At 46.0% G+C, this 13,896-nt stretch overlaps 1 protein-coding gene across 1 annotated transcript in view; it reads left to right on the forward strand.

Moving 5' to 3' along the window:
- COCH (cochlin) overlaps nucleotides 1-13,896 on the forward strand; it is a 403,713-nt gene that overhangs the window by 252,060 nt on the left and 137,757 nt on the right. The window contains exon 9 of the mRNA XM_069209058.1: nucleotides 7,735-7,838. Coding sequence (XP_069065159.1) covers nucleotides 7,735-7,838 — 104 coding nt within the window. The remainder of the gene's footprint in view (nucleotides 1-7,734; nucleotides 7,839-13,896) is intronic.

Here is a 13,896-nt window from a genome sequence, read left to right on the forward strand (position 1 = left end):
TGAGAGCACACTCCACAAGAGCAGTCTCCACATCAGCTGCTTTTTTTTCAAGGCATTACTTTGGATAAGATATGTCAGGCTGCAACGTGGAAGACTACACACTTCTTTGCGCAGCACTACTGTTTGGAATCGTCTCAAAGAACTGATTCCCTCATTGGACAGGCAGACCTACGCCATCTTTTTCATTAAGGTGAGATCTTTCCTTTATGTGTAGACATAATTCTACATATATATATATATATATATATATATATATATATATATATATATATATATATATATATATATATATATATATATATATATATATATATATATACATATATTTTTCTGATGGATACACCTACCGACCTGTGGATTCCTCACCTAAAGAATTCTCCCCTCGCGCCAGCTTCAACTGAAATTTCTTCTCGCTCTGCATGTCGACGATGACGTCACAATAGCCCGACTCCACGCGACGCCGTATGACGTCATCTAGGCAATAAGAAGCCGTCGTCGACGTGCAGACGTCAGTTCCCTTTTTTCCGTGCCTTCGAATAACGGTTTTTCTTCGAGGCTAACAGGGAGCTACAGTTGCTCATCTGTAGTTACAATGTCGCAGCCAAAATAATCTGGCTTTAAGCCTTGTAACCAGTGTGGGGGTCAGATGTCGGTCACTGACCCCCATGAAAATTGTATCTGGTGCCTTAGTTCCGACCATGAGGTCGAGTCATGCGGTTCCTGCCAGCGCATGAACGTTAAGGCGCTTAAGGAAAGAGAGGCTAAATTGTTCTGGCCCGTTCCAAGAAGAGGAAAAAAAGGCGGCATCGGAGGGAGTCCTCTTCGAAATCTTCAAGGACTCATCGTCATCATGGAGACTCTCGGTGCCGTCACGACTCCCGGCGCCGATCAAGTAGAGGTCGGTCCAAGTCCAGATCTGCATCTCCATCAGCTCGGCGCCGTCCGACGTGGGAGATTAGCCCGACCGTCACTCCTACGACTCCAACTTCACCTTTGTCGGTGTTTGAAGTCGAGCCTCTTCAAGAACCGGCGGCTTCTCCGGAGCAGGAGTTGCCTGCCCATCATCGGCTTCTATGCCGGCGCCGACACCGCAAACCAACCGGTGCCGGGTACGGATCCTGCGTCATTTTTAAATGCCATGTTCAATATCTTTTCCACCATGGCGCCTGGTAGAGGGCATGCGGGTCCGTTGGCCCCTTTAGGCTTGTTACCAGTGTTGGGGTCGGATGTCGGTCACTGACCCCCATGAAAATTGTATCTGGTACCTTAGTTCCGACCATGAGGTCGAGTCATGTGGTTCCTGCCAGCGCATGAACTCTTAAGGCGCTTAAGGAAAGAGAGGCTAAATTGTTCCTGGCCTGCTCCAAGAAGAGGAAGGAAAGGCGGCATCGGAGGGAGTCCTCTTCGAAATTTTCGGGGACTCATCGTCGTCATGGAGACTCTCAGCGCCGTCATGACTCCAGGCGCCGATCGAGTAGAGCTCGGTCCAGATCTGCATTTCCATCAGCTCGGCGCTGTCCGTATCGAGGCATCAGGCTTTGCTGCGCTCATCAGGTTTTTCTACGGATGTGTGGGCGACTCTCCTGGATCTGACTTTTGATGGAGAAAAACTCTTTGGGACAAAGGCAGATTCTGCTCTTGAACGTTTCAAAGAGAGCAGAGCCACAGCGAGGTCGTTAGGACTTCAGGCAGCTACTTCCTCTTCCTTTAGGTCATATAGGAAGTTTAGGGGTTTTGGACGTGGCTCCTCCTTTCGTGGCAGATTCCAGGCACCACAACAATCTGCAAGCTCCCTGCCTTACAGATCCTTCAGAGGCAGGGGCAGAGTACGTACAAGAGGAGCAACCCAGCAGCACTCTGCCTCTTCCTCTTCCTCTGGAGGGGTGCAGCAGGGAAAGCAGCCTTAGTCCTCCACCACTCCCTGTTCACTTGTCTCCAGTAGGGGGAGACTTGCCCAATTTCTTCCAATGTGGGAGTTTATAACATCAGAATCTTGGGTCATCGACATTGTGAAGAGAGGGTACACTCTTCCCTTTCGGGAGTTCCCTCCTCCCTTCCCTCCCCGCCCATCCTCCTGTTCGGAAGACCATCTGCTGTTACTGCAACAGAAGGTGTTATCCCTATTGGCAAAAGGCGCAGTAGAGTTGGTTCCCGAGCAGGAGAGGGGTCAGGGCTGTTATTCAAGATACTTCCTGATCCACAAAAAGGATGGTCGGTTGAGACCAATTCTGGACTTGAGGATTTTGAATTGGTTCCTCAGGCAGGAAAAGTTCAAAATGCTGACCCTTTCACAGGTTCTTTTGGCGTTGAACGAAGGAGATTGGATTGTGTCTGTCGATTTGCAGGATGCGTACTTCCATATTCTGATCCACAAATCGCACAGGAAGTATCTCCGGTTTGTGGTGGGTTTGCAGCATTATCAATTTGCGGGCCTCCCGTTTGGTCTTACTTCAGCACCTCGAGTCTTCACAAAGGTGATGGCGGTGGTAGCGGCAGAGCTCAGAAGAAGAGGGATAGCGGTGTTTCCCTATCTGGACGATTGGTTGATCAAAGCCAAGACTCTGGAGCTTGTGCGGCGTCACCTGCAGTCGACAACTCAGTTGTTGTACGACCTGGGTTTTTCAGTCAATGTGCCCAAATCTCACCTGGAGCCCTCTCAACGCCTCCTGTTCATAGGGGCAGTACTGGACACGACATTGAATCTGGCCTTTCCTCCGCCCCAGCGGGTTCAGGACATTCAGGCGTTGATTCCGATGTTTCGAAATGGAGCGGTAGTTCCAGTCCTCCAGGTCCTTCGTCTGCTCGGTCTGTTTGCTTCTTGCATTCTGCTGGTCACTCATGCACGCTGGCACATGAGGGCTCTTCAGTGGTGCGTCCGCAGGCAGTGGTTTCAGCACAAAGGGGATCTCGAAGATTCGATCACGATCACCAGAGACACTGCAGTGGATCTTCAGTGGTGGGCAGCGATCGGCAACCTTTTGCAGCCTCCAGTATCCGGCGCAAGGAGCTTTGGGGGACGCGTTTCAGATGTCCTGGAAGGGTCAGTTGCTTTACGCGTTTCCTCCCATACCCCTGATTCCTCGAGTTCTGAGGAAGATCCGCCAAGACCGGGCCCAGGCCATCTTGATAGCCCCGGATTGGCCAAGAAGGGTATGGTACACACACCTTCTCCAACTCTCTCTGTGCCCTCCGCTCCGTCTCCCTTACAGGGTGGACCTCCTCTCACAGTCGCAGGGGCAGATTCTACACCCCCACCTCCAGAGTCTGCACCTTCATGCCTAGAGATTGAACGGGGCAATCTGAGTGCTTTTTCTCTCCCACCAGAAGTGGTGGGTGTTATTTTATCAGCCAGGCGACACTCCACCAAATCGATCTATGCAAGTCGATGGGCTAAATTTGTACGTTGGTGTGGAGAGAACCGAATTGATCCCTTAAAGGCTCACATGTCTGATATATTATCATTTGCTCTTTCCTTGGCACAGAAGGGTTGTGCAGTTGCCACAGTTAAGGGCTATTTATCAGCACTGTCAGCTTTTCTGTGCCTCCCTGATCAACCTTCCTTGTTTAAATCTCCAATTGTTTTGAGGTTTGTTAAGGGGCTCACTGATAAGTTTCCACCCTCACCATTTGTTATGCCTCAGTGGGACCTTAATTTAGTATTATCATTTCTAATGGGATCGCCATTTGAACCAATGCATTCTTGTGCTTTGCGTTTGCTGGTTCTTAAGACTGTATTCCTGGTAGCCATAACATCGGCCAGAAGAGTCAGTGAGCTTCAGGCTCTTAGTGTAGAGTCTCCATACCTTTCCTTCATTAGAGACAAAGTGGTGTTAAGGACCAAGGCGGCTTTCCTCCCGAAGGTTGTTACACCCTTTCACTTGGGGCAGTCTATTACTCTCTCTTCCTTTTACCCTCCGCCTCATCCATCCAAAGTGGAAGAGAGGCTCCACCGACTGGATCCACGAAGAGCATTGAGCTTCTTTGTCGACAGGACAAGAGAGTTCAGGCAAGATGATCAGCTCTTCGTTGGATACGTGGGAAAGAGGAAAGGCAGAGCAGTCCACAAGAGAACGCTATCCAGGTGGGTCATCCTCTGTATTAAGCTTTGTTAATCCTTAGCTAAGAAAGAACCACCTGTGGGGCTTCGTGCCCATTCCACCAGAGCTAAGGCTACCTCTGCGGCTTTGGCTAGGGGTGTTCCTGTGGTTGACATCTGCAGGACGCCAACTTGGGCATTCCTCCATACTTTTGTCAAACATTGTTTGGATTCTGAGGTTAGGAGGGATGGCGATTTTGCTTGCTTTATGCTGCAGGATTTCTTGGTTTGACCATTCGGGCACCCACCTCCAGAGGTAGTACTGCTTTGGGACTCTATTCTTTAAGTGAGGAATCCACAGGTAGGTGTATCCATCAGAAGAATAAGTTACTTACCTTCGGTAACGCTTTTTCTGGTGGATACATTAACTACCTGTGGATTCCTCACGGTCCCACCTACCTCCCCGTTGCCTGAATGGTTGTTCCACGAAATCCTTGGGTTAGCGCCAATTGTCTTGTGTATAGATATATATGTGCCTACTTTATGTATATAGTTATAGCATGTATATATGTATTTCTTTCTCTGGTCTTAATTCAAGTACTCATGATTGATTTTGACTGGCATATTTAATTTCTTATTATTTTTAGTGTAATAAATGTTGCGTTTTCACTTCTTTGGATGTGATAATGTTCTCTTCAAGGTCAAATTTTCACCTGTTCGCCTCAAAGGCACGTAAAAAATGGTCATAACTGACGTCTAAACGTCGACGAGGGCTTCTTATTGCCTAGATGACGTCATACGGCGTCGCGAGGAGTCGGGCTATTGTGACGTCATCGTCGACGTGCAGAGCTAGAAGAAATTTCCGTTGAAGCTGGCGCAAGGGGAGAATTCTTTAGGTGAGGAGCCCACAGGTAGTTAATGTATCCACCAGAAAAAGCGTTACCGAAGGTAAGTAACTTATTCGTTTTATGCACATAGTACAGATTTATAAGCATGTTATTTGGTAATACGTTTTGAGAAGATTTCAATGCTCGCACCCATCATCCACGGTGGGCATGACGTTTATTAGGAGTACTGCTGGCTATTCGGATTCAACCATGTGAATTTATGAAAGATCCAATACTGGATAAGAAAACAAGTTACTTACCTGTAACAACAGTTATCCAGTATTGGTATCTTTCATAAATTTACATGCAACCCACCCTCCTCCCCTTAGAGGCTCGCATTTCCTTCTCAGGTCATAGTCTTCACTCTTGTGCTAGAAAATCTGAGAGAAAGAGCCTCTCTGGAGAGAATTCTAGAGGGTGCTGGTGCCTGATTGGCCAGAAGCCAGGTTTGGGTCCTTTTCACAAAAGGACAGATAGGCTATATGAGTCATTTGGGTCAGCATTATAGCCAATAGAAATTTTTTGGGTGCTTATTGCTTTTCATGTACCGTGGGACTCCCACTTCGACGACGGGGATGATTCAAGCATGTGAATTTATGAAAGATACCAATACTGGATATCTGTAGTTACAGGTAAATAACTTGTTTTCTTTCAGAACCTCTCAAGAATGGCAGTCCATATTCGAAGAGTAGGATGTGAACAAGCCAACTCCTAGCAGAAATATATTGTGAAGCCACAAAGGGGAAACTTTCAGAACAGCCAAATAGAATATTGCCCTGTATAGCAGTCCTTCTATACAGAGCATTGGTTCTGTTATGTTCAAGTGTACTTGTCAACACGTTCACCAAGACTGACAGGCTTATGACAACATTGATACAAATCAAGGCATAAACAATTTACACTGACTGGACTTTGCAGCCTAACGCCTGAATGTCTTTAGTATATTAATTTGAGTTTGCAGTCAGACAGCATAAACGTCCTTAAAGAAAAGTTATTTTTCAACATATCTCAAGATCCCCAATGAGAAGAGTTCCCCAGCCATTATTTGAAGAGGGCTTTTTCTAATAGGAGTGGAATTAATTTAACTGTCACCTAATTGTCCCTAGTTTATACATTTACAATGGAGTGAATGAGCTACTGACCAGCCAAAGATGTATAAAGTATGCATATTAATGCTGCTTAGTGTTATTGCAAAAGTTACCAAATAACTTCACTACTGCCACTGACAATTGAGAAACATTCAAGCATGTAAGATGCCAACACTAGAGAACTGTGGTTACAAGTTAATTTGCGCCACATTAATACACAAACATACATATTGCTCTTTCCACTGTATTTGGCAAACTGGCATACAGTTTTCTTCCATTCAGGTGTACTTAACATTTATACCTACTAACAGGAATAATCCTACTCAAACCATCTTCACTAACATAGATCCCTTTCTCCATTCAAAAAGCCTGCTACTACTTGTGAAGTTAAATATTATCCTGTCAATTGCGTAATTGTCCATCATATGAACCAAGGCACTAGGCACTAGTCACTTCTGTTGCACCTTTCCTGAAAGCTACCTTTACCAGCTGGCATGATCCTGATGTGTAAGGTTAGCGAGATAAAATCCTTTGGAAGATCTTTTTTAGGACCTCCAGCTTTTTCCTCCTTCAAGCAATGTATTATTATTAGATTAGAATGAAAATCAAGGTAAATTGCTTCTTGCTATTTCTCTAGATCTGTCTCCCACCCTTCATCTGAAAGTGACTCATATCACCTAGACACGACTAAAGAAACTACTCGGCTCAAATAATTGCTAGTCATAGCCCCATGTTTAAATGGGTATCAACACTTAAGTATGAACTAGCCCTGTGGATTTTGCTGTTTCAGTGATTTCGTGGTAGAGTGATTACCTCCTTCCAGGTCATTACAGATACTTATCTAGCCCTCATTTTTCATGTGACCACTTAATGCATTCTGGTTGTGTGGTTCTCCATTAAACTAATTATGCAAACTTAACTGAAAGCAATGATTTGTCGGTGAAAAGTTCAGGACTAGAGACAGGTGCAGTAATGACTTGGAGTGAGATGATCATCCTATTTGGAGTAGTAGTATCAACTCACAGGGTCTGCCCAATAATCATAAGAACCAGGGTAGTTATATCTACTCAAATAACTGTGGTTCACTTGGGATATCAAAATCTACAAAGAATACAGCTATGTTAATAAATTAGAATATATGTAACGTAACCCTAATACCCAAAGTAAACGCCCAAAAGAAACATGTACATAGCAATGGATAAGCATAATACAGAAAATAGCAATCCCTAACATTTGTTCATTTTATTTAATCAAAAACAAATCAGAAGCAACACTAAATACAAGGATATAAACTGTACAGAGTAACAGGCTGCTACTTGTGCCACAAAAGACGGCGAAAAGAAAGTAAGTCTGACAACAGATCAACAAGTTTTGAATCCGAGGTCAAACAAATCAACACTTAAACAATGAGTTTAACAGTCCATATTTCAATAATGCAGGTCGACGTTTCAGCCCGAAGGTTGACATGACCAGGGCCATCATCAGGAGAGAGTGTCGCAAAAATAAAGCGCAGTTATTTGAGTAGACACCCTATTTGGAGGACGTCTTTGGTGTCCAGGATTATTAATGAAAATTCTGTGATAAAGATTTGGGCTTCTAAGTATGCAACGTTTCCTAATTTTGTTGATTACATTCTTCTTGGTTAGCTTTCTATTCTCAGTTCATCTCAAACATGAAGTCAAGTGTAGTATTTTAAGCAATTTGATTTTGATGTTTTATGCAGCGAGCAACCTAAAGTGGAATTCTATCTGAAAAACTTCACTACTGCCAAGGATGTTTTGTTTGCCATAAAGGAGACAGGTTTTAGAGGAGGAAATTCTAATACTGGTAAGCATATTTCTGCGCCATCATACATACAGATAGATAGAATGGGGCACACACAATGAATGTGTTGCAGATGATTCCTAATAATGATGCCTCTGTGAATCTGTATTTTGTGAATGTTATAACAGATGAATTTCATAAGCCTCTACTTTTCATTCTTCAGCTAGTTGAGAGCATTGCTTTTCAACAGACAAGAACAGAAATCATTCCTAAAATTGCTTTCTTAATTTAAAGGTTTTGAATATATATAGAATTATATGCATGTATGACCTTTATGTGCCCATAAATATTACCGCCTACACATCCCATTTTCAACCCCTCCTTTTCGGAGTTTGCGTAGTGGGTAGGCCTAATACTGCTCTCCCACACATTACTTGTCTAAAGGTTAGCTTATTTTAACCACACGTTCCTCATCTTTTTGGTTCAAATGATTTAAATTAATTTTACAGGGAAAATAAAACCATAAAACAATGCAAGGTAAATTATGTCTAACTTGATTCACTTTCAGGTGGCAAACGTTGTCAGTACAGAATGCCCTCCAGCATTTAAATTCATAAGGATGCCAAATCGTAGTATCTAGGACTGAAATACATAGTAGAGTTATAAATACGACATTGCTTTTGGTTACTGTTACATTGTTGTTATCAACCAAACTATATGGGAGAAGGTAGAGGAGGGAGAAAGGAGACAAGCCATAGGTAGTGTCATGTGAAGCTGATGAATTAATACAAAGCACGTCTGACAAGAACTGGCACTGGGTATCTAGGAGAACAGCATAGCTTTGCTATTTAGGTGAACTTTAACAATGGACCATACTGAGAGTGGCATATTCATCTGTAAGAAGAGGCCTAGTGTGCACTTTAATTATCTGTCCTTGCCAGTAGTCTGATGACCTAACTGTGGCATTGCCCCCATCACACACCAAATTAAGCCAAGCGCACCAAGTGTGAATAGACAGGCACTCAGCTGACTTCCATTCCGATAGAATTATCTTCATGGTTAGCAGAGGCGTAAGGGCAATTGGAAGTAGATACGAAAGTAGTCAATCTGGAAGCTGCCCAGCTGCAAATGTGCATAAAGGAGTAGTAACAAAGCCTACATCTAGATGTTTGTTTAATATCTTATCTAGTTATTTACTTACACCCTGCTATAGTGGCAGACAAAATAAGCATTGCTACAGCATAAGAGGGAAGCCTCCAATGCCTTGTTAATTCCAGCACATATTTTCAGGACTACACGTTCCTTCGTTAACTTTAATTTTACTGTTATACGTTTCGCTTTAAATTTCATAAACATTAGACTATCCTCATGTACAAGCGGGCTCCCCAGAATATGTTTATAAGGTATGTTTTCATGTGGAAAAAGAGTAAATAAAAGAAAACCTGGAAGCAACATTTTAATTTTTGAAATATTTATAAAATAACATTATAAAGGCAAAATGTAGCATGAAATACAGGCTGTGTACACGGTGTTAAACACACCATGCTTAAGAATCCCAGAAGCTGCCAGCTTCCCACTATGCTCAACATCATCAGTAAGTTAACATTATTTTTTCTGGCTTACTGAGATTGAGTCCTGAGCACAGTAAAGATTGTCTGAAAGTTACATTTGTTTTGTGGGATATTTTAATTTTTCTCAACATCTTTTGACAATTTCTTGGTAGAAATACAATTTTTACGCAAGGAGTAACTCTTGTCCTCCTAGCTCCTTGAACTCCATGCTGACTTTCTTTTATGAATGCCTTTGGTTTTTTGTGCAATGGGTAGGTGAGGAGCCAGGGCTATCTAATGGTAGCCGTGGGAAGACTTATCTATGAGGAGCGTGAAGCACCTGCAATATCACAGTAGTCACACAGTAACTTACAACACCTGAAAGGAACCACACAATGTTGCAAAAAGGTACTTTATTACAGGAACACTGAACTAGATTATTATAGGGGACCTCCCCCCCCCTTTCTGGAGGTAAGTACACACAGGTAAGTACGCACAGGTAAGTACTAGAAATTAGCAAAAAGCAAACACCAGAAATAGCAACGGGGGCAAACCACATACTAATATAGTGGAATGCGAGATTGGGCCCCCCACCAGAGGATATGAAGTAGCCAAGGGCTGGGATAATATGGAACCCCCAGAAGTAAATATCTAAAAGACCCCCAGCGACTAGGAGAGCAGAGATAAGTTTACCTGGTCATCCCATAGGCTAGAAGAAGAGGACCTGCAAAAGAAGGGGACAGAGTCCAGTTCACGCAGGAGTGTCCAGGTGGGGCAGGAGGCAATGCCCACCCTCCTGTGGGTGAAGATCTGGGTCGAAAGTGGTGGATGAAGGCCAGCTGCGGAGTCCAGGAGCTGCAGAAGAGTCCCTGAAGTCGCATAGGAGCTGTCCCTCGACGGCTGCCCGATTGCAGACGGGTCAATAGTCAGAAGGACCACCAACAAGCAAATGCAACTGGAGCTGTTTGGGATTTGCTGAGCTGAAGAGGAACAGCAAGGTCCTGGGGACTCGACCCTTGGAGGGGAGTCTAGGCTGACCCTAAGAAGACAGGAGAGCCAGCAGAAGCAGTCAGAGCCTCCACGAGCAACCCACTGGCAGCAGGCACAGTAAGTCGTAGTGAGGCCAAGGCAGCACACCTGAAGAGGAGTCCTTTGTCACTAGAGCAGCAGAGAGGAGACTGTCCTTGCAGAGAGAGTGCTGGGGGCCGGGACTACTTGGAGCCTGAAGATCCCTCGGAGCAGAGGTCAACAAGTCTTGGTTGCTGCAACAGTTGCGGTGCACAGGGATTCTATCTTGGAGTAAGAGGCAAGGACTCATTGTCTCCCAAGTTGGACAGAAGGCAGAGAGGACCCCTCAGAACCACCACCTTTGTTGGAGAATCTTCACAGGTCCAGAGGACAGCAGATCTCAGCAGCCGGACGTTGTTGCCTTAGGTGCCTGCTGATGCTGAGGAGTGACTCCATCACTCCAGGGGAGATTCCTTCTTGCTTCTTTGGTGCTGCTGAAGTCTTGCCGACCCCAGAGGATGCACAGCCATGGAAATGTTGCAAGTTGCTGACAGGAGCATCGGAAACAATGTTGCAAGGAGAGGTTGTCTCGGTGTTGGTCTTGTACGATTCCTGTGAAGTCCAGCAGTTGTTCCGGTGGCCAGGAGCAGAAGAGGTCATTGCAGGGGAGTCTTGCACGCTGAATCTGGGGACCCACCTGCAAGGGACTTCCTAGGTAGCCCAGAAAGGGGCTTGGTCACTATGCAAGATGACCAGCTGTTAGAGGGGGAAACTGAAGTCATCTGCCTAACCTGCCCACTCAGATCCTCCCAGGGGCTTCTGCCCATCTTGATTTCTAGATGGCAGAATCAAGTGGCCAGCTGGAGTAGCTCTGAGCACCACTCCTGGGGTGGTGATGGACAGGGAGTGGTCACTCCTTTGTGCAGTTTCACACCAGAGCAGGGACCGGGGGTCTCTGGGCTGGTGCAAACAGATTATGCTAGCAGGGCAACAAATGTGCCCTTCAAAGGAAGCTTATGGCATGGGGAGGCTACCACTCACCAGCTTTGTAACACCTATTTGCAAGGGAGAGGAGATTGCACCCTCTCCCACAGAAAATATTTTGTTCTGCCTTCCTCTGCTTGAGCTGGCCAAACAGCAGGAGGGCAGAATCCTGCCTGAGGAGCTGCAGCAGCGTGGACTGCTCGCAGACCCTGGAATACTGGTAGGAGCAATAATGGGGGCTCCTCCAAGGAGCCCCCAGAGTGCATAGTCATGCCGCCAAAACTCAGTATTGGGTATGATTCTGGCTTGTTTGATACCAAACATGCCTTAGTTCGGAGTTACCATTATGTAGCTGGACCATAGGTAGTGACCCAATGCCAGTGCATAGCTAAAATGGCTTCCCTCACTCACAAAGTCCAGGGAATTGAAGTTTGTATGGGCAACTCTGCTCTTGCAGTGGTGCCCACACACAGGGACCTGCACCCTGCCCTTTGGGCTGAAAGGGCCTACCATAGGGGTGACTTACAGTGACCTGGTGTAGTAACCTGCAGTGAAAGGGTGCATAGACCTTTTCAACCAGGCTAGCAATGGCAGGCCTGCAGACACTGTTTGCATGGGCTCCCATAGGTTTCATAATACATGCTGCTGCCCAGGGGGGACCCCTGATGTAACAGTATGCCAATTGTGGGGTGTAAAGGGTACTAAGGTAACCAAATCTAGAGAAGAGAGCACAATCACTGGGGTCCTGGTTAGCAGGAGCCCAGTGAAAACAGTCTATGCACACTGACAACAGGCATAAAGTGGGGTAACCAAGCCAAAAAGAGGGACTTTCCTACACATGCCCTTTGGCACACTGCAGTATAATTACCCTATTCCTGTTTCTGACTTTTGACAGGCTGCAATTCTTAAATTCATCCATACATTTATTTACCAGATACTATTAAGACTCCAGGATTTATACCCAAGCAAGTGAAGTCACCATAAGGTGATTATAAATATTACCATCCTTCAATCCTCTGCCTCTTGCTAGTTGGTATGAACTTGCTATTGCCTTGAAAAAATCTATCAATGACGATCCCATTTGTAATCTCTTTTCTCCATTATGGGTCTCTTTAAACAACCCACCCCCCCTCTTCCACAACATCAGCAAGATAAATCATACCAGGTTGATTTCATTAGGCCATACAACAATAAACTGAAGCCACTACCATTTCAAGTCTTAAGGGTTGTTGGAACTGCTCTCTTTCTTAAAGGTCCACTGTCAAATTTCAGCTCTATTGTTCTGTTGTCTACCTAACTCAGTCTCTTTAATTTTCTTTTATGTTTTCCTTTAAAAAAGGAATGGTACATGGATTTGAAAACAAGAGCCGTAATGAGGGATGATCTGGGCCTATGTGCATGTGGCCTCAAAGTAAAATGTAGTGCCCAACATATTTTATTGGATTGCTTGAGGTTCTTAGATGAACAGAAAAAGTTTTTAAAGCCAGTGTTTAGGGAACATAACGTTATTAAGTGGGATCAAGCTCTCAACCTGCTGGTAGATATCAGATTCTTGAACGTGACGTGCTTCAGACCGATTTTTAAATGAAATACGTTTTTCCTTAATGAGGCTCACTGAGCTCGTATGCGACGTTTAACTAATCAAAGGTACTTTTACAAGGATCAAATTGTTTTTAATTATTGATTATATGGTAAGGAATATGCAAGTGTTATCTCATAAGTGGGGGGAGGAGCCAAGATGGCGGCTGGGACGGTCGCTTGATCCGAGCGCTCCGTTCCCGGCTACCTTGAAACATCCTGGAAACCCCGCCCCCCACCCCCCCGCGGCCTGGTAGCGGCGGCCGGGACGGCGGCTTGACCGGGGAAGACCGGGGCACCCAACTTGTGTCGCGGGCGCCCCTTGGTAGGCGGGCAAGGCGGGGCTGGGACTCGCGAGTCCGCGCCGGGTGTGGCGCAGAGCGGGAGGAGCTGCGGCTGTGGCCCCGGTCGCGCTCTCGCCGGGCGCGGCCGCCTCCAGCTTACACGCCTGCTCGTGGCCGGGAGGGCTGAAGAGACGTGTCCAAAAGCGGACCGCATGGTTGATTTCACTGGGCGCCCCGGGACGCGTGAAGCCGGCTCGAGGAACTGGGGCGCCATCTTGAATTTTGCCGCGGCAGCAGCCGCGTGTGTAAGCTGATGAGGGACAAAGAAGAGGCCCAGCAGCAGACGCGTGTGTAAGCTGCTGAGGGGCAAAGAAGAGGCCCAGCAAAGAAGACGCGCAGCGACGGCGGGCCAGCAAGCTGCGGCGTTCCCCGGTGCAGATAGACCAAAACTAAGCTGAGGGGAAAACACTTGGAACGACAAGCACAACACCCCCTCCACCCCACCTCTCCATTTACGCAAAAGGGCAAGATGGATGTGGATCGCGTGCTCCTGGGAGCTCGGACTACTCAACCAATGCAGAGTGGATGGCTGGGTTGGACCGCGGGCAGGTGGCCTGCCCTGGACTCCCCTGCAATGGATCCCTGCCACGACTGTCCTTAGCTGCACAAAGTTAATTTGCGGTGCCCTGCGATCGCCCTGACCCGCGATTTCTCCCG

The sequence above is a fragment of the Pleurodeles waltl genome, chromosome 9 (assembly GCF_031143425.1).
Source record: "Pleurodeles waltl isolate 20211129_DDA chromosome 9, aPleWal1.hap1.20221129, whole genome shotgun sequence".
In the NCBI taxonomy this organism is placed as follows: domain Eukaryota; kingdom Metazoa; phylum Chordata; class Amphibia; order Caudata; family Salamandridae; genus Pleurodeles; species Pleurodeles waltl.